General features: G+C 55.0%; 3 protein-coding genes across 5 annotated transcripts in view; 2 read left to right on the forward strand and 1 right to left on the reverse strand.

Annotated features, from left to right (window-relative positions):
• The window catches only part of RBM6 (RNA binding motif protein 6), a 58,276-nt gene extending 46,910 nt beyond the window's left edge, over positions 1–11,366 (reverse strand). For both annotated transcript variants that reach the window (XM_062500637.1, XM_062500636.1), the window contains exons 1-5: positions 11,298–11,366; positions 6,951–7,060; positions 3,444–4,779; positions 2,596–2,685; positions 1,556–1,625 (exon numbers count right to left, since the gene is read on the reverse strand). In XM_062500637.1, the coding sequence (XP_062356621.1) occupies positions 1,556–1,625; positions 2,596–2,685; positions 3,444–4,779; positions 6,951–6,994 (1,540 nt within the window). In that variant the 5' untranslated portion in view covers positions 6,995–7,060; positions 11,298–11,366. The remainder of the gene's footprint in view (positions 1–1,555; positions 1,626–2,595; positions 2,686–3,443; positions 4,780–6,950; positions 7,061–11,297) is intronic.
• Positions 11,367–12,938: 1,572 nt separating this feature from the next.
• Positions 12,939–16,597, forward strand: MON1A (MON1 homolog A, secretory trafficking associated). Of its 2 annotated transcripts, XM_062500649.1 has the most exons (5): positions 12,939–13,065; positions 13,290–13,757; positions 13,953–14,718; positions 14,820–14,967; positions 15,406–16,597. In XM_062500649.1, exons 1-5 carry the CDS (start codon positions 12,939–12,941, stop codon positions 15,544–15,546), a joined length of 1,650 nt encoding a protein of 549 aa, XP_062356633.1. In that variant the 3' UTR covers positions 15,547–16,597. The 2 variants fall into 2 exon arrangements, with proteins under 2 accessions (XP_062356633.1, XP_062356634.1); XM_062500650.1 differs by lacking the exon at positions 13,290–13,757.
• A 2,022-nt stretch (positions 16,598–18,619) lies between these two features.
• MST1R (macrophage stimulating 1 receptor) lies at positions 18,620–25,898 on the forward strand. Its single transcript, XM_062500745.1, has 20 exons — positions 18,620–19,837; positions 21,038–21,226; positions 21,308–21,433; positions 21,511–21,681; positions 21,877–22,040; positions 22,131–22,308; positions 22,398–22,543; positions 22,655–22,816; positions 22,960–23,053; positions 23,161–23,388; positions 23,469–23,615; positions 23,692–23,851; positions 23,935–24,027; positions 24,104–24,337; positions 24,418–24,498; positions 24,571–24,752; positions 24,826–24,935; positions 25,022–25,187; positions 25,266–25,402; positions 25,482–25,898. The coding sequence occupies exons 1-20, from the start codon at positions 18,620–18,622 to the stop codon at positions 25,750–25,752; spliced, it is 4,257 nt and encodes a 1,418-aa protein (XP_062356729.1). The 3' UTR covers positions 25,753–25,898.

Genomic DNA, 25,898 nt, shown 5'->3' on the forward strand with positions numbered 1-25,898 from the left:
TGATGTTGACTGGACAGGGTTAAACAACAGCTTTACACAGCTCATAAAACATGAGCTAATTTTAACTTCATTCTTTGCCTCCCCACAATTGCCAGAAAAACTTCTTAAAAAGCCAACTTTGCAGCTGAAGAGACAGCCTGAAACAGAATGCAGCTTTTGGAGAGAAAGCAGAAAACTGCAACCCTCGCATCACGTGTGACCACCCGCAGATACCCGAGCTTCTGCACATAACTTCAGACACTGTGTCTCATCCTGAGCAGCCTTTGAACCATGGAAGGGGAAGGAAGAAATGGCAGTTCTCTAATGAGGGCAGTAAGTCCAAATAACATACATGGGAACAGACTTAGGAAGGGATTTCCAGTTCAAGTTGATTTATTACTGAAGTGACATGTTTCAGAAGGAAAAAAACCACAATAACTGACAAATCTCATCAGCACAGGCAAAAAAGGAGCATGTTGCAATTACTGTGTTGCAGTCAGTGCTGTGTGGGTGACGACAGCCATGCTGAACTGTGCTTAGAAAAGAGGAAAGGAAGCAAGAAAGACTAACTGTGCCCCATAAGCCCTGGTTGTTGGGCCAGATTACGTGACACTGGGATGTTCTTTAGTTCAAAGGTTCCTGAGAAGGTTATGAAATCTCCTTTGACAGCTTCCAGAAACAAAAATACACTTGAGAAATACCCCACTGCCCCAGTTTCCCAACACACTGGAAGCTTTTATATAATGTATTGGCACCAAGAATTCCAGCTGCTTCACATACAACCCATACTGAAAATAAGAAAAAGCACTGATGAATGTAGAAGCTTCTGCTTTCCTAGGCTTAAAAAGAAAAATAAAATACCAGTTTCCAGGTATGTCCTACTAGTATTATCCACACCAATCCCCAGGACTCACCCTCCTACCATCGCACATCTTTGTTCCAGTACAACTTTTTCACAAAGCAGCCTTGTAAAATATTTCTTTCTTCAGAATCCTATACACACTGATCAGAAGTACAGCAGAACTTTATTCTTTCAATGAGGAAGAACATCCAGACTCAGTATTTGGATATCTGCTTATTAAACTTAGTATTTTTTTTTTTAACCTGTCTTCGTACTTTAGCAGGGCACCAGTTTCAGGATACTGAAGGAAAAATGTTAGGATGGAACAGGTTTCCTAAGGACACTATTTGTGCAGCATTTGTTCCACAGTGAGATCACCTCAGAAATAAGATTTAGAACAATCCAAAACGGTTTGGTAATTAAAAAAAAAAAAAAAAAAAACTATAGAGGAATTAACCTGCTGTCCCATGGCGTTACCCTTGACAGCTATTAGAACAGCCTTAGTGCTCCTACACCTCTCCAGAGGCAGCTGAACACATGCTTTACCTCTGAGGCAGCAGTGAGTATAGCCATCAATTTTGAGGACAAGACTACAAAACTCAGAGGGCATTTTCATTAAAATATACCTGCAATTAAGGGCATGTAAGACTTGAACCAAATTGTCAAAGAGGATATTGGTGTGAAAAATACCCTGCTGTCACCCTGAAACTAGAAGCACTGGAAAAGCATTCTCACCTGAGCTGTAATCTTTCAGTCGCAGGTCCTTCACAGGTGTCCCATCAGGTCCTCGGAAAGCATTGAGGATCTACAGGAAAAACAAGATGCACTTCATCTCCAAAATCAAACCTCCAAACCCAAGGTACTTGCCAATGCACATTTCTGTCTCTCCAAGAGTTCTGTTCTTTCTAGGTTAAGTCAGTTACAAACTGACACACTTTCCAGCAGTACCTGAGAACTGTTACCAAGTTTTCAAAGTATTTTTGGGTTTTGTTTGAAGAAGTGAACATCATTTATATCACAATTCAACTGTTCAAAGGTTTATTACACTGGTTTCAGACAGACAGTTCAACTCAGATCCTTATTTAAAGTAAAAAATGTCCTACTGCCTTTAAGAAAATCAAAGTACAAGGGCAACTGTTCTGAGTCTTATCACCCTCTGAAGGGCAAAGTTCCTGCCGTGAGTTCTCCTTTATCAAGCCTCAGAAGATGATCACTGCAGCTAACCCTAGCAAAAACTGCTGCATGTAGGGGGTTCCCATGCCTGGAACTTTCACCAAATAAACAAAAAACCCCAAAACCGAAGTCTGAATTCATAGTAGAAGCTTTATGAAAATGAGCTACTTTCACCTTGTAGCCTAGATCATTTTATGGTTTTTTACTAAAAGCAGCAGGAACAGCAGATATCTTTTCCATACTTGTAAGAGCTCATTTAAGCAATTTCAAGTAAGTAAGAACAAACAAGTTCACTTCTGAGCCCAAAATAGTAGTAACAATATTTGGTATATATAAAGCAGTGACGAAGTAAGGCATGTTGCAGAGTCTGGAGTCAAGGCTTCTAGCTATCAACACCCCACAGCCAAGCACAGGAAAACTCATCACTTATAGAACTCCCAAAAACCTAGAATAATCAGATAACAGGTAACATTGCAGTGACTTCTAAAACTGGATTTTCCCCTGGGGAAATGACAGGCCATCTGATATGTACTAACCAGACTTAGAAGTGGTACTTTAGAAATCCTCAATAGAAGTTTCTGGATGAAAAACATCACACTTACATCATCCTTTGTGGCAGTTTCAGGCACTCCTCCTAGTCGAATGAGCTTGCTTGGCTTCACATACTTGGGGCAGGTCCGGTAATCTTGGTCCTTGAGTTCATACAATCAAGATGGTTTTACAAATGAGAGATGCTGGCTCACAAGATACACAAGCAGTAGCAAAATAAAGCAGGGGAAAATTCAAAGGCAAAGGCCCATAAGCAGCCTGACTCAGAGCTTTAACCCCTGTTGGAGATTCAGCGAGCTCTGGATGAGCTCTTCACATGCTCACTGAGCTGTAGAGTAAGATCTAGCTCCAGGAAAATAAAATGGGCAGATCATATCTCTCTGCTTTCCAGCAGTGGGAGATTCAAATTCAACAGCAGTTATTCATATTCAGTAGCAGTTATTAACTCAGTAGTTACCACTACCTTCAGGTTTCCAAGATAACTCTGAAGGAAAACAAAATATGTATGAGAACAGTTGTACACAGGCCCACCCAAGCCAGTGCTTCTCTCTGATACTGCTCATAAGCAACATCCAGGGGAAAACAACAGAATAAGTTTATCTATAACCACTTCCCCAAACACCCTCTGCCTGGCCATTTTCAACTTGGGGACTTTCTGAACCAAATCTGGTTCTACATATTTAGCAACTCTTGCTTGCTAAACTGCACTTCTCTTGGGAAGTGTGTCTGAGATAGAAAGGGTGCCCATTAAATAACCTGGAGCAGAGAATGATCTCAGAGAAGGATGGTGGATTAGAATAAAACTGAAGGGATGGGATATAGATGAAGACTCCTTCCCAACTCCTTCCATTCTTTGGCCAACACACACTTAATAGAGACAGCAATTAACAAAACCACCTACCTGAAGGTTCTTATAGGGCCTAGAATCTTTGCTGGGTTTTCCTTCTGCAAAGGACTTGCCATGTTCATAATCAAACATCTGATGCCCTGGCAGCCGGTGATCCACATCACGATATTCCATGTTCCGGTAGTCTGTATCTTGCCTCCCAAGGAAATCCAGGTCACCTTCACCCTTTAACCCAAGATCAGAATCGGATCTTTGCTGCTCCCCCCCAGAAAGCTGCTGCTGCTGCTTGTTAGCAAAGTTCTGAGGTTGCTCCTCTTGGTCCTGAAGAGTAGAAAGAGGTCCACGGCTATTTTGGAAATTGTGCGAAGTGTCATCTTCACGACCCAGTCCCAGGGTCTCCTCTTCTCTGGCTGGTGCTTCTGAGTGTTGAAATTCTCCTTTTTGGCTACCAAAGGGACTTCTATCTAGACTAAGTGCAGACTCATCTCTTTTGCTGGTGCTTAAACCAGAGCCCTCTCTTTCTGCTAAAGGTACAGTAGATTGGTTGTGCCTAAAATCTACAAGGCTTTGATCCACAGGAGGCATTTCCCTTTCTGAAAAGTCCATGGGAGGAGCCACATCTCTGCTCCTAAAATCCTGATCAGATCGGGATCTGTGCCTATTTCTGAAGTCTGATGATGGTGCATTCCTGTTTCTGAAGTCCAGATCAGAAGCGCCCACACCCCTAAAGTCCAAATCAGGTACTTCCCTATTTCTGAAGTCTGAATAGGAATGTTCTCTGCCCCTGTAGTCTAACTCAGACATGTCTCTTGCCCTAAAGTCTGAATGAGGCCCATCTCGACCTCTGAAGCTGAAATTGTAAGACCCTCTTCCCCTGAAGTCTGAGAGAGGTTCCTCCCTGCCCCTGTAATCCATATTATGTGCTTCCCTCTCCCTGTAGTTCATACGGAACGTGTCCCTGTTCCTGTAGTCCCCTGAGGGAATATCCCCACCCCTGAAGTCCATAGGGGGCCCTTCTCTCTCCCGGAAGTCTCCAGAGTATATATCCCTGCCCCTGTACTCAGAAGGGGGTGGCTCCCTACCTCTGAAATCCATCTGAGACTCATCTCTGCCCTGGAAGTCAGATGGTGGGAAATCCCTGCTCCTGAAATCATGGTGCCCGTCCCCACCTCTGAAGTCACTACGTGGTCCATCTCTAGCTCCATAGCTGAAAGAAGGTTCCTCTCTGTTGGCAAACTGAGGATTGAGGAGGCCTGAGATTGCCTGGATATCAAAAGGAAGTGATTTTCTGCCAGAGAAGTTGCCAGAGTGTCTTTCTTGACCAAGACTATCAAGGGAAGGAGGATATTCCCTGTTCCACCCGGGAGCAAACCTTTCTTCTTGGCTCCCACTGTAGAAATAAAGACAGTATTATTCATAACGTGCTTAAGAGTCTGAAATCTACACAGCAGCACATTCTTCTCTAAACTTTTATACAGCTGTGTAACAGTCTAAGATCCGCAGAAGATATTGATGTTTGGCAGTTTAAGATGAGGCAGCATACGACAGATGTGAGAAAGTAAACTTGGGTGCTCCCATTTCAGCACAATTTCCAGAAGCACTCAACAGGGAATACCTGCAATATTAATGGGTTAATGATGGTAGCACTCCACATAGTCCTGCACTGCACACAGCTCTGCAGCTGTCTGAGGTGCCAGCAGCTGGTATGTTGGTTTATTAACATCACCAGCACATGCCTGTGAGGAACCCAGGAGCTTAAGCTTTCTGGGCAGTATGGAAAAAGCTAACTTAACACATCATCCTGAGGCACATGAAAGCAGAGGTTACCAAACAGGCTTTACTGACATGCTACAAAGACTCATTTATGCTTCCTTGTGCTGGAGACCAAACTGGAAAATTCTGAAAGCCATCAGTTCTGACACTGAGAGTGCCTCACAGGACTATGCCAACAATCAACATCCAAGCTATCCCTGTGCTCGTGCCTCCAGACTGTCTCACACCAAGTTCACAAGACTATGGCTATGAGCTCTTCCAATATCTCCATAAAAACGCTCAGGTAGAAGTTTCCTCTTATGGCAGTTTTGCAAAATCCAATGGGGCTTTTTTTTTTTTTTTGAGATGGAACTATCTGATTTTTCATCTAAACAAGGCTCCAACACATTAAAAAAAAAAAAAACAGAATAATACAGTATCAATACCTTTTAAAATAACACCAAATGCTACCCAAAGCAGTGGACATTTCCTTAGCAACTACAGCAAGTCATGCTGTACTCTGAGTTTCACTACAGAATCACTCACCAAGATTCATGAAAGCATACACAGATTTCCTAAGGTACACGGTCCACTTCACCATCATGTAGAATAGCAATTAAATGTGGATCAAGGTCAGCATTCCCCACCCAATACATTAAAGAATGATACCAATAAAATCCACTTTAAAATCATTAGAACAACACTACTGTTATCAACACAAGACTCACCAACACTGTTACTACAGGTTCTGGAGGATGCTGATTTTCATCAGCTTTCTCAACACATTACAGTAGACAATTATTTGAAGTATTCTTATGGCAGAAACCCAAGGCATGCCATGAGCAGTACCTTTATCACACTGATTTTCAAGGGACTTAGTGCACACATGAGCAAACAATGAAAGAATTATATACAACAGAGGAAAATTCTGGATTTTGGTAGCTTCATTTTTATACCCAGCTGCTCTTGCAAACACAGGTCCCAGTAACAACCAGAGGAACACAAACTAGTAAAAATATTGTGCTGTAATGGTCAGCTGCAGGTGTATCTTCAGAACAGTGCAGTGACATTCAAAAATGTCTTATGAAGGCGTATATAGGGATATAGATTTTTGCAAGTGATAGGACAATGGGGAATTGGTTTAAAATGAAAGAGAGTGGGTTTGGATTAGATACCAGGAGTAAATTCTTCCCTGCCAGGGATGGTGAAGCCCTGGCACGGGTTGCTTAGAGAAGTTGTGGATGCCCCATCTCTGGAAGTGTTCAAGGCCAGACTGGACAGGGCTTAGAGCAGACTGGGATAGTGGAAGGTGTCTTTGCCCACAGCAGGGGTTTGGGAAAAGATGGTCTTTAAGGTCCCTCCCAATCAAACCATTCTGTGATTCTATGATAGATGGACTTATTAACCTCATGGAAAGAATTAAATTCCCAAAGTTTTTATAAAATTGTGTGTGAAATGAATGTGCCAGTATTTCTGAACTCATTTTCTTCTCTTACAGGTATTAACAGCACATAATACCAAAAGATATAGAGCACATCACCTTAGCTCACAACAGCTAAACTAAGTATCACTAGAAAAGGTGGTGTGGAGAAGGACTAGAAATATTAAAAGCAGCTGTTGCTTAAAAACTAAATAAAAATCTTCACAGATGAAAATGTAAAGCCCATCAATTAACTTGTCTGTTCTTTGGCAATCACAACTAGCTCCATAGAGACCTCACAACTTCCACCAAAACAGTAAACAGTGGGGTCCCAAGGCTTGCTGTATTTAAGAATGTTCCTGAAATAAACTATACATTCAAGTGCTTACCGAAAAGATCCCATTCTGTTGCCTTGTCGATGGTCTCCCCACATTTTGATCTTGTCTGGTAGGCTTCCAGAAATGGTTAATTCACTCTAACAACACCCAGACACCACAACCTGTTGAATAAACAACATGATGATAAGCCACAAGGCAAACACACGTGACATGAGAAAAACTCTGCTGGTTAGAATGGGTATGTGTAACATCTGATTAGGATCCACAGATACACGACCACACTCAGCCATGAATGAATTCAAGTGTTGCACTTCTCCGCGTTCAGATTTGTAAGCATCAAACGACTCCTGAAATCAAATTGTCAATATGGTGGGCAAACAATTTGATATCTGCTTTGATTAACATAGAGCTTTCCAACATACTGTGCTGTCTGACACTATTCAGGGTGCAGATAGAAATGTGAGAACGTCGCCATCTATAAACAACAAGGACCGCTGCTGAACAACAGTTTGCAATTAATGTTTAATCCAAACTATTTTTGCCAAAAGCTCTTTGCCGTTCAAGGAAATGATCACCACTCTTGGTCTACCATGGATACTCTGCCCTCAGAAGTATGTAGATAACGGAGGAGGTTTTGTCAATAAATCATGACAAGAACTGCTCTCCAACGCTGCCCTCATCAAGCAGAGTGACGCAAGTATCACTTGCCTCAACAGAAATCTAAAATTTCATCCACTTCCTCCCACCAGTGGAGAAGGTGAGGATTTCCTGGTAATAACCAAAGCCAGGACTTGAAAGAGGAAGTATTTCCGTCTTTCCAAAAGAAAAAAAAAAAGCTGCAGCAGAGCGTGGAGAAAACTGAGGGAGATGGCAGCCTGATGGCCTCAAATCTGCTCTGGCCAGCCCAGCTGCGGTGGCACAGGAGGGCTGTCATATCTCCCAAGGCTGGGAGAACTGGTGCTTACATGCTGTTCCACAGTGGGACCATTTACCTCCAGTGGTTGAGGGGGCAGAGGACAGTACAGTCACTGCCAGGCTTGGCTGGAGCAGCCCTTGTCAAAGAAAGGCACACAAAGTCCTGTTTGCTCTCCCTCCCAAAGGTCAGCGCTGCCATAGCGGAGGCAGATCAGCAGACAGACCTTCCACCAGGGAGCAATTCAGGATGCTGCTGCTGGCAGCTGTGCCAAGGAGCTGTGGGAGCTGCCATGCCAAGAGAGTCCATGCTCTTGCCACAGTCCACTACCCACCAGGGAAGGCTTAGGTGAGAGCCAGGGACTGCAGGTTCTGGCAGAAACCAAGCATGTAGAGGCTGAGGAAGGCAACGTGTGCAACCACCACTGATCCATCCACCCCAATGTCACTTCCAAAAAAACAGGTTCATTCTGTTGGCCATTCAAACCCGAGAGTACCAGCCTGCTGACATTTTACATGGCTCTTGATAAATAACCACCCTGGTCCCAAGGATTTCCTCCATCTTTCTAGGAGGAAAAGTTCCCTTTCTGAGAGAACCAAGACTGCACCCCCTTCATGGCAAGGGCAGGCAAAAAGAGATGGCTCCTGTCAACAGCCAGTCCTTTCATCTGAGATCTTTTGCAGCCTGCAGACCTCGCATTTCTTGCTCTTCCCTTCTGGATTTCCCTCCCCTACTCCAGTTCTCCTTAAGTCAACAACCTCACCGAAGCCTAAAAAAAAAATAAATAAATAAAATCCCTTGCCAGCTGGGAACTGTTTAGACTTAATATTCAAATTATCAGATAAGGAAAAAAATACCACCGGACAGCTATCAGGCCTGGCACAGACCCGCTGAGCCATGCAGCAACCCCCAGTAGTGTGAGGTCATGGTTCAATAACACAGGGAGCAACACTGGCTCTGACAGCCCCCACTCAGCCTGATTCGCTCCCCGCCTCCGCTTTTGGCAAAGCACAGGGTGGAAGTTGTGCCAGCTTGTGCTTTTCTGGGTCTGCACCACAGATGACCCTCAGAAGAGAGTTATATTTAACCCAGGTCACTTCAGTGATACGCTTTACCACACAACCCCACAAACCAAGGTGACAGCAAACTGCAGGACGGGGACAGAAGGGTCTTAGCCTGGCTTCCACTGACGCCAAAATCTCCTGAAGGTACACCCTGCTACAACTGCTCCAAAAAAAGCACACTGTGATGAGACATCGTGAGGATTCACCCTTCTGCCACGGGCACGTATCTGCCAGCTCAGGTCCCACCTCCCAGCTCCCAGGTAAATGCTGGGAGACAGGTCAGTGTGAGTGAGGCTGTTTGCCAAAGACACCCCAGGCGAACAGCAAATCATGGCAGAAAACCACCTGCATACTTGGAACTGTGCATCCATTAGTTTTGTCATACTCTGGTCACAACCAAGTGTTAGAGGAGATGGAAACAATCCAGTCACTTGCAGAGCCTAGACCGACAGCTCTCTAAGACAATAATGAGCTGATACAATTACCCTGAACATTTGGGGGCAGATATGCATCATCTTTCCCTACTCCTATCCCAGCTGGCTCTACTTCCTGATGGCAAAGCCTCAGCTGCACCGAAGACACAACTAAACAAGGAGAAGCTCTTTTGTGGTTTTAGTTCTTCCAATGACTGGTAGTCACACAGTCCACCCAGGAGAGACTGGTGGAGCTCCAGATGCTCCCCAGCAATTACACCCAATGATTTTCTCAGGACCATGCCCTTGCCTTCCCCAGACAGCTCTGGGGAGGTTCTTGACTCCACTTCCCAAACTGCATGTGCCAAGCCTGACAGCAAACTCTTGGATCTCTTATTCCAATTTATATCCTGCTATGGTAAAATAATGGCTTTGGTCATGGGAATGGTGCAGCTGAGCCAGACTAAGCAACTGGTCTTCTTCAGGACTAAATAAAGACATCTGTCAAGGGGCTGAGTGGGAAATGCCAGCACAGCCCTCAAGTGTCTCCTCACCAATTTACAACACACTTGGCACCTTTTTTCCAAATATGGGGGAGAAAAGGGTAATTGGTGACAGACTGGGTGCTATTTTCAGAAAAATACTCTGATATTCAGAGCTTCTCTCCAAACAAATTTTGCCAAGACTTGGTATTTATAGAGCACAATGAAATCAAACACAGAACTACACACGAGAACAGAGGAAGTAGTTTGCTGTGGAACAACTTTCTGTACCCAGTAAAGTTTTTGTAGTTTTCTGCAGTAAAGTTTTCTGTACCCAGTAAAGGCTGAAGAAAGAAAAAGGCCTCTGTGAAATCCAAGTACTGCAGGAAGTACAAGAGAAAACTATTCCCCAAAGCTACAGAACCTGCAAGTAGCCAAGAAAGCCTGTGTTAAAGCTGGAGATCCCTAATTCAGAAGAAATATCAAAAGCATGTCACTGACGTGAAAGTGAAGGGAGAGGGAACCACTTTGGTACTCATAGGTGTCAGGCTGGAGGATTTGAATTAAAAAAAAAAAAAAGGGGATGTGCATACTTTTCATCTGCATGATGCTTCGAAAAACGTGTTTTAGAGACAATCAGGTGAATTTCTAACACACACCCCACCAAACAGTGAATGCTGGGAAAGACTCTCACACCACCAAAACCCTGCCAGGAGAGGAAAGTGGATTCCACCTTCAGCAGCATTGCCAAAAGTAACTCCACACAACAGCAGCAACACCAGCCTCTTAAGGTGCCCATTGTTTTTAAAAGCAGAGCATGGGAGGTCACTATCATCACTCCCAGTCGTTCCTGATCACTGCCTTACCTGGCTTCCACCACAGCCAGGCCACATCCTGCCTCCACCTAAGCCTTTATTTACAGCCCAAAATCCCAATTAGCCCATCATTTGGGATTACATCTGCTAAGACACAGCTCCCATCAGGTCCCCCTGCATCCCAGCACGAATCCAGCCAACTTTGGTCCATCCCTTTTACAACCTCACAAGCATTCCGAGATGGACACACATACGACCTGGTGCAAAAAAAGGCCCCAGTCTTGATCAGAGCCTCAGAACAACATTGAGATACCCAGAAACACTACAATTGCTGACAGCGATACACACGTGGCAGGCCCCAACACTACCATGTGGGATGATCCAAGGGCCGAGCATCCCAACCCCACAACCCACATCCTGCTGGGGCGGGGGGTGCTGATGAAGCCACCGAGTCCTGACAGGCAGCTGCGGGCCCACAGCGCCAGAACCTGCTGCCTCACGCCCCGCAGCGGGCCGCCCCCAGCCTCACTCGATTCCTGCACCACGGGTGACCCCAAACCAGACACCCCCCCTCCCATCCTCATGGACTCCGCAGCCTCCCCTCCTCTACGCCGGGAGCCCCTCGGGACACTCCTCGCCCCTCTCACCCCACTGAGAGAGATCCCCTTTATCCCAGACGATCCCCTTTATCTCCCAGGAGACCCTCATCACCTCCTCTTCCTCCTCCTGCTCCGCCGCTCCCGCCTCGCACAGGCCCCACGGCCGCCACGGCGAGAACCCGGAACTTCCGGCTCCCTCCTCCCCGTGGGCACCCAGAGGGTGCTGGGAATTGTAGTCTCTATCGCCCCGTCCCTGCCGCCCCTTCTCGGGCATGTACTTGCGACTCACGGACTACAACTCCTATGATCCCCCTTGGAGCGCACCGCCTACAATTCCCATGATGCCCCTCGGCGGGTCGCCGCGATGGCGGGGGTGTCGCCGCGGTCGGGGCCGGGACCGGGACCGGGGGTAGGGCGGGAGGTGACCGCCCGCCGCCGGCTCCGACACGTCTAGGCAGCTCCCAGGGGGCTGCAGGGCGGCCCCGGGAGGAGTCGCGGAGGTGGGTCCCTGCGCGTTGTCCTGAAGGGGGGTCCTGGGTCGTGTCGGGACTGCAGGAGCGGTGACACCTCAGCGCTGAAGGGGGAAGGATCGGGGTGGACCCATGCTGGGCTGGGGGTGGTCCTGGGGTGAGTCTCGCCCAGGGGAAAGTCAGCAGGGTGAGGAGGAAAGGTGAGAACCGGGCCCTGACCCACTCCCCGGCACCCTCTAGGGCTGTCACAGGATTTTAGTGGGGCTCCCCCAGGTGCAGACGAAATCCCAGTAAGCTCCCCGGCACTCTCCCAGACTGTCCCAGGCTCCCCCAGATGAGGACAGAGCCCTTACCTGTTCCCTACTACTCTCCAGAGCTGTCACAGGCCTTTGTGGGGTGAGGATTTAGTTCCCCGGGGGAGGATAGAGCTTTGACCAGTTCCCCAAAACCCTCCAGAGCTGTCACAGTTTTGGGGTGGGGGCTGCATGAACTCCCCCGGATAAGGACAGGGTGCTGATCCACTCTGTGGTACCCTTCAGGGCTGTCACAGGACTCTGTGGGGGCTGGTCTGGCTCCTCCAGGTGCAGCATTTGTTGGGATTGGGTTTGGGGGCAGAAGGTGTGCCGGGGCACAGAGCAGTGCCTGGGCTCCTGAACTTCCCTAGCAGCCGGGTTCAGAGGCACAGGCTCCTAGCCAGCCAGCCTGCCTCCTGTTGCGTTTTTTTAATGTTCACTTTTGGGCTGGTTCTCCCCCAGGGAAGGGAGGAAGGAGCGGGCTGGAGGTATGGCCTCTGCTGGAGAGGGCACCTAGTTGCTGGGGTGACGCCATATGTGCCAACTCAGGAGGAGTGTCACCAGCCTCGGCCTATCACTGCCACCTAACCCGGTCCAAGGACGGTCATAAACCCCTCCCTTTGCAAACACAAGGCCTCTGGGATCTCCAGTGTATGGGACAAGCCCCGTCCAGGGCCGTGTCCCTTCCCCCACGCTGCACAGGGAGGCTGAGCAGCTTTCATGGGGGAAATCGAGGCCAAGCCTGGATGAAAGGTGCCGTCAGCAGGGGACTGGAAAGAGCTGGGGCTGCGTGAGAGAGGAAATCCTGCTGGATTAGAGCAGCTTTCCTGACATCTCACCAGGGCTCGGTGCTGCCTGCTGAGCCAGCGGGATTGGGCCATGGGTGCTGGCCTGGCCACGCTGGAGAACAGAGCATTTCAGGCACTGCTTTGAAAGTGAGTGGATGCAGGGGTGACACTGTGGGTCACGTGCAGGTCCTTGCCCCGAGGAATGGCTGCAGATGTCCACAAGAAGAAAAGCTGGGAAGTGCCCAATGGGTCCCTGGCACCAGGAGATGGGCAGCACACGGAGAGGTCCGAGAGCCCCACGCCGGGGCTGGCACAGGGCACGGAGCCAGGTATGGACCACAGCTCACCAAGGGGGGAAAGAGCAGCTCCTCATGCAGGCTGGGACCTCTACAGCTCTGTGGGCAGGGGGAGATTGGGTCCACTCATGACTCCCCACCAGCAGGACCTGCACCCACAGGGTGCTGTGGGGTGGGGAGAGGAGGCAGGTCCTATTTGCATCCTTCCTCCAGCATGGGGGACATGTGAACGGATGCTGCATGGCCCGTTGTTCCAGGGGCAGGCCAGGAGGGAGCCATGTTCGTGCACACCCGCTCCTATGAGGACCTGACCAGTCCTGAGGATGGGGCGGCTGTGGCACGGAGCCCAGAGGAGAGACGAGGGGAGCCAGCCAAGCAGAGCAGCATGGAGCAGATCAGCAAGGACTTCAGCGAGCTGAGCACACAGCTCACGGGCATGGCCCTTGACCTGGAGGAAGAGATGAGGCCAGGCAAGGAGGGGAAGCTAGAGCCATCCCTGCAGACCACCCGCCGTGACTCGGTGCTGTCGGGGAAGGAGGAGGAGGATGTGACCATGGATGCCTGGCGCTTGCACAGGAAGCACGTCTTCGTGCTGAGCGAGGCAGGCAAGCCCGTGTATTCCCGCTACGGCTCTGAGGAGGCCTTGTCCAGCACCATGGGCGTCATGATGGCCCTGGTGTCCTTCCTGGAGGCCGAGAAAAACGCCATCCGGTCCATCCACGCAGGTACCGCCCTGGGGGGGGGGGAATGGGATGGGGGGTTCACGGCCTGCCTATCCATGCGCCTGCTACCATGGGCCATGTCAACTGTCCCCAGGGGCAGATGGGTTGCTGGGAAAAGAGGCTGCAGGCTGGCTGTAGCCCCGGGGAGCCAGACTCACAGGTCTGTCTCCGGACCCCCGGGGACTCCCTCCCAAGCAGATGGCTACAAAGTGGTCTTTGTGCGGAGGAGCCCGCTGGTGCTGGTGGCAGTGGCACGCACCCGGCAGTCAGAGCAGGAGATTGCACACGAGCTGCTCTACATCTACTACCAGATTCTGAGCCTGCTTACATGGACCCAACTCAACCACATCTTCCAGCAGAAGCAGAACTATGACCTGCGCCGGCTCCTGGCTGGCTCCGAGCGCATCACTGACAACCTGCTGGACCTCATGGCCCACGACCCCAGCTTCCTGATGGGTGCTGTGCGCTGCCTGCCCCTGGCTGCCAGTGTCCGGGATGCTGTCAGCAGCAGCCTGCAGCAGGCCAAGGCCAAGAGTCTGGTCTTCTCCATTCTGCTGTCTGGGAACCAGCTAGTGTCTCTCGTGAGGAAGAAGGATCAGTTCCTTCATCCCATTGACCTCCATCTGCTCTTCAACCTCATCAGCTCTTCTTCATCTTTTCGGGAGGGCGAAGCCTGGACTCCCATTTGCCTCCCTAAGTTCAACTCCAGCGGTTTCTTCCACGCCCACATCTCCTACCTGGAGCAGGAGATGGACCTGTGCCTGCTGCTGGTCTCCACTGACCGTGAGGACTTCTTCACCGTCTCCGACTGCAAGCGGCGCTTCCAGGAGCGCCTGCGGCGGCGGGGGGTGCACCATGCTCTGCAGGAGGCTCTGCGCACCCCCTTCTACAGCATCGCCCAGGTGGGCATCCCTGACCTCCGGCACTTCATCTACAAGTCCAAGAGCTCCGGGCTCTTCACCAGGTGAGGCCCTGGGGAAGGTGAGGCACTGGGCCACGGCCATGGCATGTGGCATGGGCCAAGCCCCTTTTCCAGGGGGTTAATGGAGTGCTGTGTTCCTGCAGCCCTGAGATTGAGGCTCCCTACGTGCAGGAGGAGGAGAAGGAGAGGCTCTTGGGGCTTTATCAATACCTGCACAGTCGGGCCCACAACTCTTCACGGCCCCTGAAGAACATCTATTTCACAGGCCCCCGCGAGAACCTCCTGGCGTGGGTAAGGCCATTGGTGGGGCTTGGTGAGCCTGTCTTTTCTGGTCCTGCATGGTGGGGAAGGGGGGTGGTAACACTACACAGCACCAGCTCTGTGGTCCCCTGGGAGAACCCCAGCCTGTGCATGGTCCTTTTGGGGGTGAGGGAAGGACAGGCAGGGATAGCAGTGAGAGCTGGTGAATTCTGGCACCAAGGGCTGTGCCGTGTTCTGTCATGAACTCAGTGCTGTGGAGAAAACCCACACTGAGGATAAACCCCAAGGTCTGGTTCTTGCACTTCTGAGCAAATCAGATGCCACCCATTTAGAGTACCCCGCTGCCACTTTGTGTCCCTGCACTGGAGCCCCTCTGCCCATTGCTTGTAGCCCATGGGGGGAAGATAGAATACCAGCCCCAAGTGGGGCTCAGTCCTGTTCCCAGCATGTGTCGTGTTTCTTCTCCAGGTAACCAATGCCTTTGAGCTCTATGTATGCTACAGTCCCCTGGGGACCAAGGCCGGTGCCATCAATGCTGTCAACAAGCTCATGAAGTGGATCCGCAAGGAGGAAGACCGACTCTTCATCCTCACGCCCCAGACATACTGACGGGCATCTGGCATCACCTGGGGGATGGAGCCAGCTGGGAGAGCCCCCACTGTGCTGGGGAGCCCATTCACAGGGACCCCAGAGCACAGGGAAACCCCATCTGCAGGACTGTCCAACCTGGTTGTTAGAGATGGGGTGCACAGGGAAAGGGAAAGGGCTGAACAGGACTTTCAGCTGCAGGCAGTGCCCCAGCTGGGGGGCTGTTCTTCTGCAGTCCCCAGCTCCATCCCTTGTGGGGGTCCTGGAGTGGGGCTGCTGGTACCCCAAGTTACTGGAGGGGAGCAGAACCCCTGGGTCCTGCTCCCTATGCCTAGCACCTCCCTTCTCTGACATCCTGTGGCTGTGCCGAGGGTGGGAGTCCCCAGGGGAGATGTGGCAGCACTCAGGGCGCCCCTGTGTTGCTGTGCCCGCAGATGACAGGTGACGCTGTCCTGACAAGGGACAGGGCTGGCCTGCACCTTTCCCTGCCTTGGGGAATCTGGATCCCCCAAGTGCCAGGGAGCCTCTGCAGTCCCAGAGCGGGTTTGCCCCCTTGGCATCTGTATGAGCCTGGACCCTTCCCACTGTGGCTGTGAAAAGGATGACTGTCCCTGGGGTTGCTGGCAGGCAGGGTGGGTCACCCCGCCCCACCTGGGACAGCAGGGTCCTGCCCACCTCATCACAAGGACACAGCAGCTCCAGAGGTGCTGAGGTGTTTGTCAGGGTGCTTGTGGGCTTGTGGTTCTGGCTGTGGGTAGTGGACCCTAAAAGGGGCAGCTCAAGCACATCTCCTTGGAGACCCCCTGGTGCAGGGCCATGGTGCTCCCCACCCCATGGAGGAGGCACTGGAGCACCTGTCGCCCAAACCCAAATCCAGCTCCTCGAGCCAGCTACACTGAGCTTCCTGCACCTCCCTGACTACCCCAGGCACTGGTGTGGGGCTGAGCACCTGTGAACAGCGCAGCTCTATATCTTGGGGCTGTCTGAATAGTGCTGGAATAGGTGTTGCAGGAGGGGCGGAGCCATCAGGGTGACACCCTGGCACAGAGGGAGCTGGGAAGGATCTGGCAGGGGTAGCACAGGGATCTACTCCTGTATTTATGCTCCTGCCAGAGTGTAATCGCTTGTCTTTGCTCATAAACATTATCTGGACCCTAAGTTAAGTCTTGTCACGTTCCTGTATGTTCACTGGAGTGGAGGGAGGACTAAGCTGGGGGGGGAAGTTTGTTCCAAGTTTTGGTACGGTTCAGTCCAGCCCCGGGTATTTGCTGGGAGCCAGGAGAGCTGCCTGGGAGTGGTGCGAGGTTGCCGGGGTTGTGCTAGCAGGAGGCGGCGCTGGCTGGAGACTGGGAGTGGCAAAATCCCCGGGCTGAGCTGGCCACGGCCAGCTCATGTCGAAACCGAGCAGAGGCGCAGCCGGAGGAAAGGGGCTGTTGGGTAAGGCCCGGAGCCAGCGGAACTGCCGGGTCTTGCACAACACGGGGGCGGGAGCCTGGGAGGGCCGGCTCTGGCCAGGCGGCAAGCTTAGGGCATTTTCGGTAGGCTCGGCCTTCTCCCGGCGCCAAAGTCCCCAGCGCTTTGCTTACCAGGAGGAATGGTCCATGTGCAAAACTGGGATTCATGGCCCCGGCGTCCAAGGACAGCAGGGCACTTGGAGGGTAAATCCATGTATGGATCGGAATGTAAAGGATCTTCCCGCATCCCTACGAACAGCAGCCACTCCCAGAGGTGCCGGCACCTCCTGCCACTGCAGACAGCCAGGGAGGAAAGGGACATGAGACACAGAATGGGCACAACAGAAATAACCCTTCACAGCTGCCCTGGCAAAGCTGTGGCTCTCCCAGCCCTGCCCTTTTCTCCCAGCTGGGAACTCTTGGTACTGAGCCTGCCGCACCCCTCAAGGCTGCCCTGTTGGCCTGGAAGCGAGCAGCGAACGCGGTGCCACCGCGGGAACTTCCCCGGTGCCACGGGGGAAGCGGCAATTTCGATTCCAAGTGTTGGGGTGTCAGCCGTCCCTATGGCAGCGGGTGCTGGGGGCTGCGGCCGAGGGGCCAAGGGGTACCGACATGCAGGACCCCACTCGTACCCAGGGATGTTGCTGGCAGCCACCTCCCAGCCACGGGGGTCCCCCGACGGCCACCCGGACCTACAGCGGACAACCGAGGCACCGTGCCAGCCCTGCACCCGTGTTCCGATCGCCCTGATTCACACCTGTGCGCCTTTTGGGCACCGTGCCCAGCCGTGCCTGTCTCCCCGGGAGTGCCCAGCGACCCTCCGGGTACCCCGATCTCCGTGTTCCCCGAATACCCCCGTCCCCCCGGTGCCGGCCCTCGGGGAGCCCCGGGCGGTGAGGAGGCAGGACCCGCCCAGCCCGTCCCGCCCTGTCCCGTCCCGCCTCTCCTGCTCCGTCCCGGCCCCGCTCCGTTCCTCCTTGTCCCGGCACGGCAGCGCACGGCAGCGCCCAGGTGAGCGCCCTGACGGCCGGCACCGCCCGGATCGCATCGGACCGGACCGGACCGGATCGGATTGGAACGGCCGGATGGGGCGGAGGTAGCCGGACCCAGTGGAGACCCCGGACCTGGTGAGCTGTGGCGGGGCCGGGGATGGAGGCCGGGGGTAATTCGGGGTCCCAGTCCCCGGAGGCCGGCGTGGACCTTGTCCTAGTCCCGCAGGGATCCCCAGTCCCTGTTGCTATCCCGGGGACTGGCAGAGTCCCCATTCCAGTCCCCGGAATAGGTCATTGCAGGGCAGAGTTGCCCCAGGGTGACAGGCAGCGTCTGTAGGTGGCAGAAGGCAGGATTTGTCCCTCTGCCACAGGCAGCTTGGCATCACCTCCTACTCATGGTATTTTGGAAGAGGTTTGGTGTGACTGATCCTCCCTCGGCACTACCCATCATCATCTGGCCCTTGGGAACCCTGGCACCCCCAACTGACACCCGGCTGTGGCTGTGCCCGGGTCCTCACCTAAAATAAGCGGGTAAAACTGTCCCTTTTTTAATTTTGGCAGATGCAATGGTGGCCCATCCTCCATATGTTCTGAGCCTGCTGGGTGCTGAGCACTATCGATAACCCTACACCAGTGGCACTGCACAGCATGGGCCTGTTGTGCTGTGTGTGCCTCTGGCTGCTGCTCGCCCTGGCCCTGCTGGGTGCCGGTGCCTGGCAGTGTCCCCGCATCCCATACAGCTCCACCAGGAACTTCTCCATCCCCTACACGCTGCCCAGCCTCGATGCTGGCAGCCCCATCCAGAACGTTGCTGTCTTCACAGACTCCGACGGCCCAGCCGCTGTCTTTGTGGCGGTCCGCAACCGGATCCTGTTGGTCAGCCCTGAGCTGCACCTGCTCTCCGTCCTTATCACCGGCCCAGTGGGCAGTGCCAAGTGTGAGATCTGTCGCCTGTGCCCAGCCACCACAGATGGCCCTGAGGACACAGACAATGTCCTGTTGCTGCTGGACCCACTGGAGCCATGGCTGTACAGCTGTGGCACGGCACAGCATGGGCTGTGCTATCAGCACCAGCTGGATGTGCAGGATGGTAAGGTGGCCATCACAGCCACGCACTGCCTATACTCAGCTGTAGGCAACAGCCCTGCATTCTGCCCTGACTGTGTGGTCAGCCCTCTGGGGACCAGTGCCACTGTGGTGGCCACCTCCTACGCCTCCTTCTTCTACCTCGGCTCCACCGTCAACAGCAGTGTGGCAGCACAGTACAGCCCACAGTCGGTGTCTGTCCGACGCCTGAAGGGCACCCTGGATGGATTTTCAAATGACTTCCAGTGGCTGACCGTGCTGCCACAATACCGCAACAACTACACCATCCACTACGTGCACTCCTTTGCCGACGGGGACCATGTCTACTTCCTGACGGTGCAGCCAGAACGGCCGGGATCAACAGTGTACCACACGCGCCTGGCACGACTCAGCACCCACGAGCGTGACCTGCGCCACTACCGCGAGCTCGTCCTCGACTGCCGCTTTGAGTCCAAGCTCCGGCGCCGGCGCAGCAAAGAGGAGGATGCTGAAAGGGACATTGCCTACAATGTGCTGCAGGCAGCCCACGCTGCCCGTCCTGGTGCACGCCTGGCCCGCGACCTCGGCATCAACAACACCGACATGGTGCTCTTCGGTGCCTTTGCAGAGAGCTGGCCGGAGAGCCGGGTGCCACAGGAGAACTCGGCCGTCTGTGCCTTCCCCCTCCGCCTCCTCAATCAGGCCATGGAAGAGGGCATGAAGAAATGCTGCGGCACCGGGAACCAGCCACTGCTGCGGGGGCTCAGTTTCTTCCAGCCAGTGGAGTACTGCCCACACAATGTGAGTGCTCCACCCTGCACCGCATCCGGCCCGGGAACCCTGGGGGTGGGCTGGGATGTGGGAAAGTGGGTTCGGGAGCTGGGAAACACTGGTAGAGCAAGATGGATGGTGGGGTGGGGTAGTTCAGGGGGGAGAGTGGCATCACCCAGGTGTGAATCAGCCCAGCAGCCACCCACCAGTTACTGCAGGGGCTGCTGTGTTCCGGCAGCCCTGGCTGCACCGAGGAGGCTGGGTGCAGGCAGGGATCCTGTTTGAGCCCCCCCACATCACTGGTACATGCGCCAGCACAAGGGCATACTGCCACATGCCATGCATTAGGCCAATTCCTCTCCTGGTATGGCCTCCCCAGGAGCCTCAACTCTGACCCCCGTGGTGACTGTCCCTGGACCCCAGCCACTCTCTCCAGCTTGTTTATGTATGGGGGGGTAAGAAAGCCACAGGGCCTTGGTGCTTCGCAGACTGGATGTGTGAGGTGTGGCTGCTCTTGCCTTGTCCCCCAGGCCCAGCCACCGCCTTCTCTGGGCAAATAAACCGCAGGCGGAAGTGTAATTAGTCACCAGGGTTCCCCATCTGCCACAGCCGCAGGGCAGGAACACCGTGTCCCAGGTACAAGCCGTGGCATGGCCAGGATGCAGATGGGTGGGCACCCCGGCAGGGCCCCCTCATCCCGGCACATGACACGAATTTTTGTGTCCTCAGCCAGGCTCAGGGCAAGGTGCAGCCAAATCCCCTCCTCTTCCTGCACAGAGCTGACAGCTCACTGCTGCTGACTCACGCTGTGGCATAGGAAACTCAGAGGGACCCCAGCCCCTCTGCATTGGGGGTGTCCAGGGGTGACCCCATGGCTCCTGGTGTCTCTCTTCAACCCCAGTCCCTTGCTGAGCTCCAGGGGTCAAGGAGGTTGCAGCCTGTTGCAACCCCAATCCTGGGGTTGGAGTGTGCATCCTGTGGTGCCAGCACAGATAACTATAACCAGATGGGGTGAGAGGGGAGGGCAGGATCTGACGCCACGTGGGGGAACTGAGGGAGGGCCTACCGATGTGTTTTTTCCCAAAAATTTTCCCAGCCTGGAGAGGAACTTAGGCAATCCAATGCTGTCCCAAAATATCTCACAGCTCAAGCTGATGCCTACCTGCGAGGGTGTTGGGAGTTGGGGTGCCAGGGCCAGCTTTAAGTCACTCACCCCTTGTTCGGCCACAGGTGAACCTCTCAGCACCAGTGGTCAACACCAGGTGCTGGGATCAGCCCACCCTCATCCCTGCTGCCTCCCACAAAGTGGACCTGTTCAACGGGCAGCTGACTGGTGTCCTCCTCACCTCTCTCTTCGTCACTGCCATGGGAGACGTCACTGTAGCCCACCTAGGCACAGCGGAAGGACGCATCTTCCAGGTGGGAAGTGAGGGGTGAGGTGGGATGACGGGTCCTGGGAGACTGTGGGGTATGCTCAGCCCTCTGCTCTGCCCCGTGCAGATGGTGCTCCAGCGCTCCAGCTCCTACCTTCTGACCTTGTCCAACTTCTCCCTGGGAGAGCCAGGGCCAGTGCGAGGTGCCATGGGGCTGCAAAGCCATTCACTGTTCTTCACTGCTGGCACCAAGGTGAGTGGGGGGTCTGAGGGGCATAGGGTGCGTACGGAGCTCCATGTGTCCCGCTCACCTCCGCTCTCCATGCCCAGGTGTGGCTCCTGAACGTCACTGGCCCTGGCTGTCGCCACTTCTCCACGTGCCACCGCTGCCTGCGGGCCGAGCGCTTCATGGGCTGTGGCTGGTGCAGGAATGGGTGCAGGCGCCGCCACGAGTGCACCGGCCACTGGGTCCAGGACAGCTGCCCACCCGTCCTCACCGACGTAGGTCTGCGCTGCTGTGCCCCTGCTCCTCACACCTCCCAGGCACTTGGATGGGGAGGGACATGGCAAATGGAGTGGCATGGGGTGGGACCCCCTCCCTGGGATGGGTTGTGTTCCTCAGAGAAGGGTATTTCTGGACCTGCAACAGTCGCTTCACTTCAGAGGCTTGGGGTGACTCAGGTGTCTCTCCCACAGTTCCATCCCCGGAGTGCCCCGCTGCGGGGTCGGACGCGGATGACACTCTGTGGAATGACCTTCCGCTCCCACTGGGACCCCAGCCGCAGCCCCCCCAGTGCTTACCGGGTGGCAGTGGGACGGCGAGGCTGCACCGTGCTGCCGGAGGAGAGCGAGAGCTACAGGTGTGCAGCAGTGCTGGGAGAGAACAGCAGCAGAGAGGGGTCTGGGGCTGCCCCCTGGCCTGGGGCTGATCCCCCATCACTGTCCCGCAGATCCCTGCCCACCTCACGCCACAAGGAGTTTGTGGATGTGCTGGTGTGTGAGCTGGAGCCAGGGGGCCCGGCAGCAGTGAGGGGCCCAGCCGACGTGGTGCTCACTGTGGAGGAGCCTGCCAGACCCTCTGGCTTTCGGGTCTACGGCTCCACCACCCTCGGCGGTTTCGTCTTTGTGGTATGGTTCCACACCGGCAGTGCCCCTGGCAGGGCTGGGGGGGGGCGTTTGGCTCACTCACCCATCTCACTGACCCTATATCTGCTCAGGAACCCAACGTCAGTGCCCTGCACCCTCCGTTTGGTCCCCGAGGGGGTGGCACCCACCTCTCACTCCATGGTACACACCTCTCGGCAGGGAGCAGCTGGCAGGTGATGGTCAATGGCTCCGAGTGTGCCCTGACTGAGCAGCCCAGGTACACCCCTGCCCTGCCCTCACCTGGCACAGCAGGGTCCCCAGCACGGCACGGCCACGGGGAGCCCCTGCAGTCCCGCTGTCCCCCCAGCCACGGCTGTCGTGTCTCCAGGCAGGGCAACGGGACAATCCGATGCACGGCTCCCGCCGCTGGTGGCCTGGGCGCAGCCTGGGTAGCCCTGTGGATCGACGGGGAGGAGTTCCCTGCCCCCGAGCCCTTCCAGTACCGCCCTGACCCCACTGTATCCTCCATCGTCCCCAGCTGCGGCTATGAGTGAGTGCGTGGGCTCCCTTCCCCTGGGTGAGGGTCCAGTCCTGTCCTCCCACTGCTCTGGCTGGGCTGGATGAGGTGCTGGGAATTGCAGGCACCCTGGGAACCGTGTGCATCCCGGGGAACCTGATTCCTGCTCACTGTAGGGGCTCGCTGCTCACCATTATCGGCACCCACCTGAACTCTGTGTATCGTGCCAAGATCCGCTTTGAAGCCCGTGGTGTGGTTACCCAAGCCACAGTAAGCACCGAGCTGTGGGGCCACCGCCCCCCGGCGCTGCCCACCCCACCCCACCCCAATCCGCTGGGCACACTCCGAGCCGGTGATAAGCATCTCCCTGCCCACAGGAGTGTGAGAGCCCGCTGGCACCGGAGCGACTGCTGTGCCACAGTCCATCCTTCCCCTTCGAGAGCAAGGTGGAGGTGGTGCTGGGGAACCTGAGCGTGCTGCTGGACGGCGCCTACGGCCGCTGGCTGTTCCGCCTCCGGTACTACTCCCGGCCCAAGCTCTACCCCTTGCAGAAGGAGGGCAGGCGGCTCCGCCTCAAGCCCGGCGATGATGAGATCGAGGTGCACGTACGTGGGGCAGTGGGGTGAGCCAGAATAGGGGATCCCACTGCCAGGACCCCGGAGCTCACGGTTCTCTGTCTGGGCAGCAATTGGGACTGGATGCCGTGGCCACCTGCATGAACATCACCATGACGGTGGGGGGCCGGGACTGCCACCCCAACGTGCTGAAGAATGAGGTGACCTGCCGCCTGCCCCGCGAGCTCCGCCTGCCCCCCACTGGGGCCCCCGTGGAGGTAGGAACCCCCCGGCTGGGCAACCACCCACCCCAGTCACCCCCACCCCATCCCTGCTGAGTCTCTGATCCTCCAGGTCTGTGTGAACGGAGTCTGTGAGGCGCTGGGCTGGGTGCTGTCCCCCCACACCTCGCTGGACCTGGCCGCCAGCCTGGCTCTGGGCATCGGCATCACCTTCCTGGTCTGCTGCATCTTGGCTGCCGTGCTGTTCCGCTGGCGCTGGAGGAAGAGGCAGGGTGAGTGCCGTGCTCGCTGGACACTCTGATGTCCCCCAGACCCCTGCCCCGCCACCCCCCACCCACCCCACTGCTGCCTGCAGGTACGGAGAACCTGGAGCTGCTGGCACAGCCTGGCCGCAGTGACCCCCCTGTCACCATCCAGCGCCCCGGCGTCGACTACAGAGAGGTGCTGGGTAAGTGGGTGTCACTTGTGGGTGACGGGGTGCTGCGTTCTGCAGGCCCTCACCCCACCTCTGCCTGTCCCGGCAGTGCTGAACGCAGCGGGCACTCCCGGCCCCGTGGGACCCCGCACACGAGTCACCGGTGCCGCTGCCGATGGCAGTGCTGGTGCTGGTGCAGCAGGCGGCGGATCCCCCGTGCCCCTGCTCAGGGCCACATCCTGCTGCCTGGAGGATCTGAGGCCGGAGCTGCTGGAGGAAGTGAAGGACATCCTCATCCCCGAGGAGCAGCTTGTCACCCACCGCCACCAGGTCATCGGCAAAGGTGACTCTGCACCCCGATTTGGCTGTGGTGTCACCTGCCCAATGTGTGTGCTGCTACCTTTGTGCCACCTGTCCCTGCAGGGCACTTTGGCAGCGTCTACCACGGCACCTACACGGACCCGCTGCTGGGGGACCTCCACTGCGCTGTCAAGTCCCTGCACCGTGAGTCCCTTCTCCTCCCGTGCGTGCTCCCATGGCACAGCAGCAGAATGTCCACAGCTCAGCTCTCTGCAGGCATCACGGACCTGGAGGAGGTGGAGGAGTTCCTGCGTGAGGGCATCCTCATGAAAAGCTTCCACCACCCCCAGGTGCTCTCCCTGCTGGGGGTGTGCCTGCCCCGCCACGGGCTGCCCCTCGTCGTCCTGCCCTACATGCGCCACGGGGACCTGCGCCAGTTCATCCGCAGCCAGGAGCGGGTAGGGAGTAGCCCCACAGGGAGTGGATGGTGATAGGTGCCAAGGTCTCCTGCTCACTACTCCCATCTCGCAGAGCCCCACAGTGAAGGAGCTCATTGGCTTCGGGCTGCAGGTGGCCCTGGGCATGGAGTACCTGGCCCAGAAGCAGTTTGTGCATCGGGATTTGGCAGCCAGGAACTGCATGTAAGTGTGTCTTTGCCCTCCAGACCTCCACCACAGGTGGGTCTGTGGGTGCCAAGGAGTTCCCACCTCAACCTGGTGTCCTACAGGCTGGACGAGACACTGACAGTAAAGGTGGCTGATTTTGGGCTGGCACGGGACGTGTTTGGCAAGGAGTACTACAGCATTCGGCAGCACCGCCACGCCAAACTGCCTGTCAAGTGGATGGCGCTGGAGAGCCTCCAGACCCAAAAATTCACCACGAAGTCTGATGTGGTAGGCATGACCTCCCTCCCCATCCCGTCCCCCATCTCCATCCTACATGTGTGCCCATGGCATCTCTCTTCTTGGCAGTGGTCCTTCGGGGTGCTCATGTGGGAGCTGCTGACACGTGGGGCATCGCCCTACGCTGGGGTGGACCCCTACGACATGGCCCACTACCTATTGCAGGGGAGGCGCCTGCCACAGCCCTCTCACTGCCCCGACACCCTGTGAGTGGAGCTGGGGGTGGGCAGGGTGGCAGGGGGTTGTCCTGGGGGGCTGCCAGCTCTGACTGCGGTGTCGGTGCAGGTACAGGGTAATGCTGAGCTGCTGGGCGCCGGCGCCCAAGGACAGACCATCCTTCGCCGGGCTGGTGGGTGAGCTGGAGCGTGTCCTGGCCACGCTGGACAGTGAGCATTATGTCAACCTGGCTGTCACCTACATCAGCCTGGACTGGGGTCCTCCCTTTCCCCCTGCTCCCCCGGGGCAGCTGCCTGATAGCGAGGATGAGGATAAACATAATGAGGAGGAGGAAGAAGAGAAGGAAGAGGAGGAGGACGACAACACATCAGTGTGCTGATGGGATTCCCTCCACCATGGAGTTTCCCAGAGCCCCATATACCATAGGCACACTGCCCTGAGGAGGGATGCAGTGTGCAGCCAGATGCCATGGAGCACCCTCCCCACGGGATGGGTGCTGGGAGGCAGCTGGGTGCCGTGGAGTGC

Source organism: Cinclus cinclus, chromosome 12 (genome assembly GCF_963662255.1).
Source record: "Cinclus cinclus chromosome 12, bCinCin1.1, whole genome shotgun sequence".
NCBI classification, from domain to species: domain Eukaryota; kingdom Metazoa; phylum Chordata; class Aves; order Passeriformes; family Cinclidae; genus Cinclus; species Cinclus cinclus.

Bases quoted from the DNA above. Each gene is read 5' to 3' on its own strand.
- MON1A (XM_062500649.1), top strand. From the start codon at position 12,939: ATGGCTGCAGATGTCCACAAGAAGAAAAGCTGGGAAGTGCCCAATGGG. The intron at 13,066-13,289 runs GTATGGACCACA...CCGTTGTTCCAG, and splicing joins GGCACAGGGCACGGAGCCAG to GGGCAGGCCAGGAGGGAGCC. The intron at 14,719-14,819 runs GTGAGGCCCTGG...GTGTTCCTGCAG, and splicing joins AGCTCCGGGCTCTTCACCAG to CCCTGAGATTGAGGCTCCCT.
- MST1R (XM_062500745.1), top strand. From the start codon at position 18,620: ATGGGCCTGTTGTGCTGTGTGTGCCTCTGGCTGCTGCTCGCCCTGGCC. The intron at 23,054-23,160 runs GTAAGCACCGAG...CCCTGCCCACAG, and splicing joins GTGTGGTTACCCAAGCCACA to GAGTGTGAGAGCCCGCTGGC. The intron at 24,338-24,417 runs GTGACTCTGCAC...CTGTCCCTGCAG, and splicing joins CCACCAGGTCATCGGCAAAG to GGCACTTTGGCAGCGTCTAC.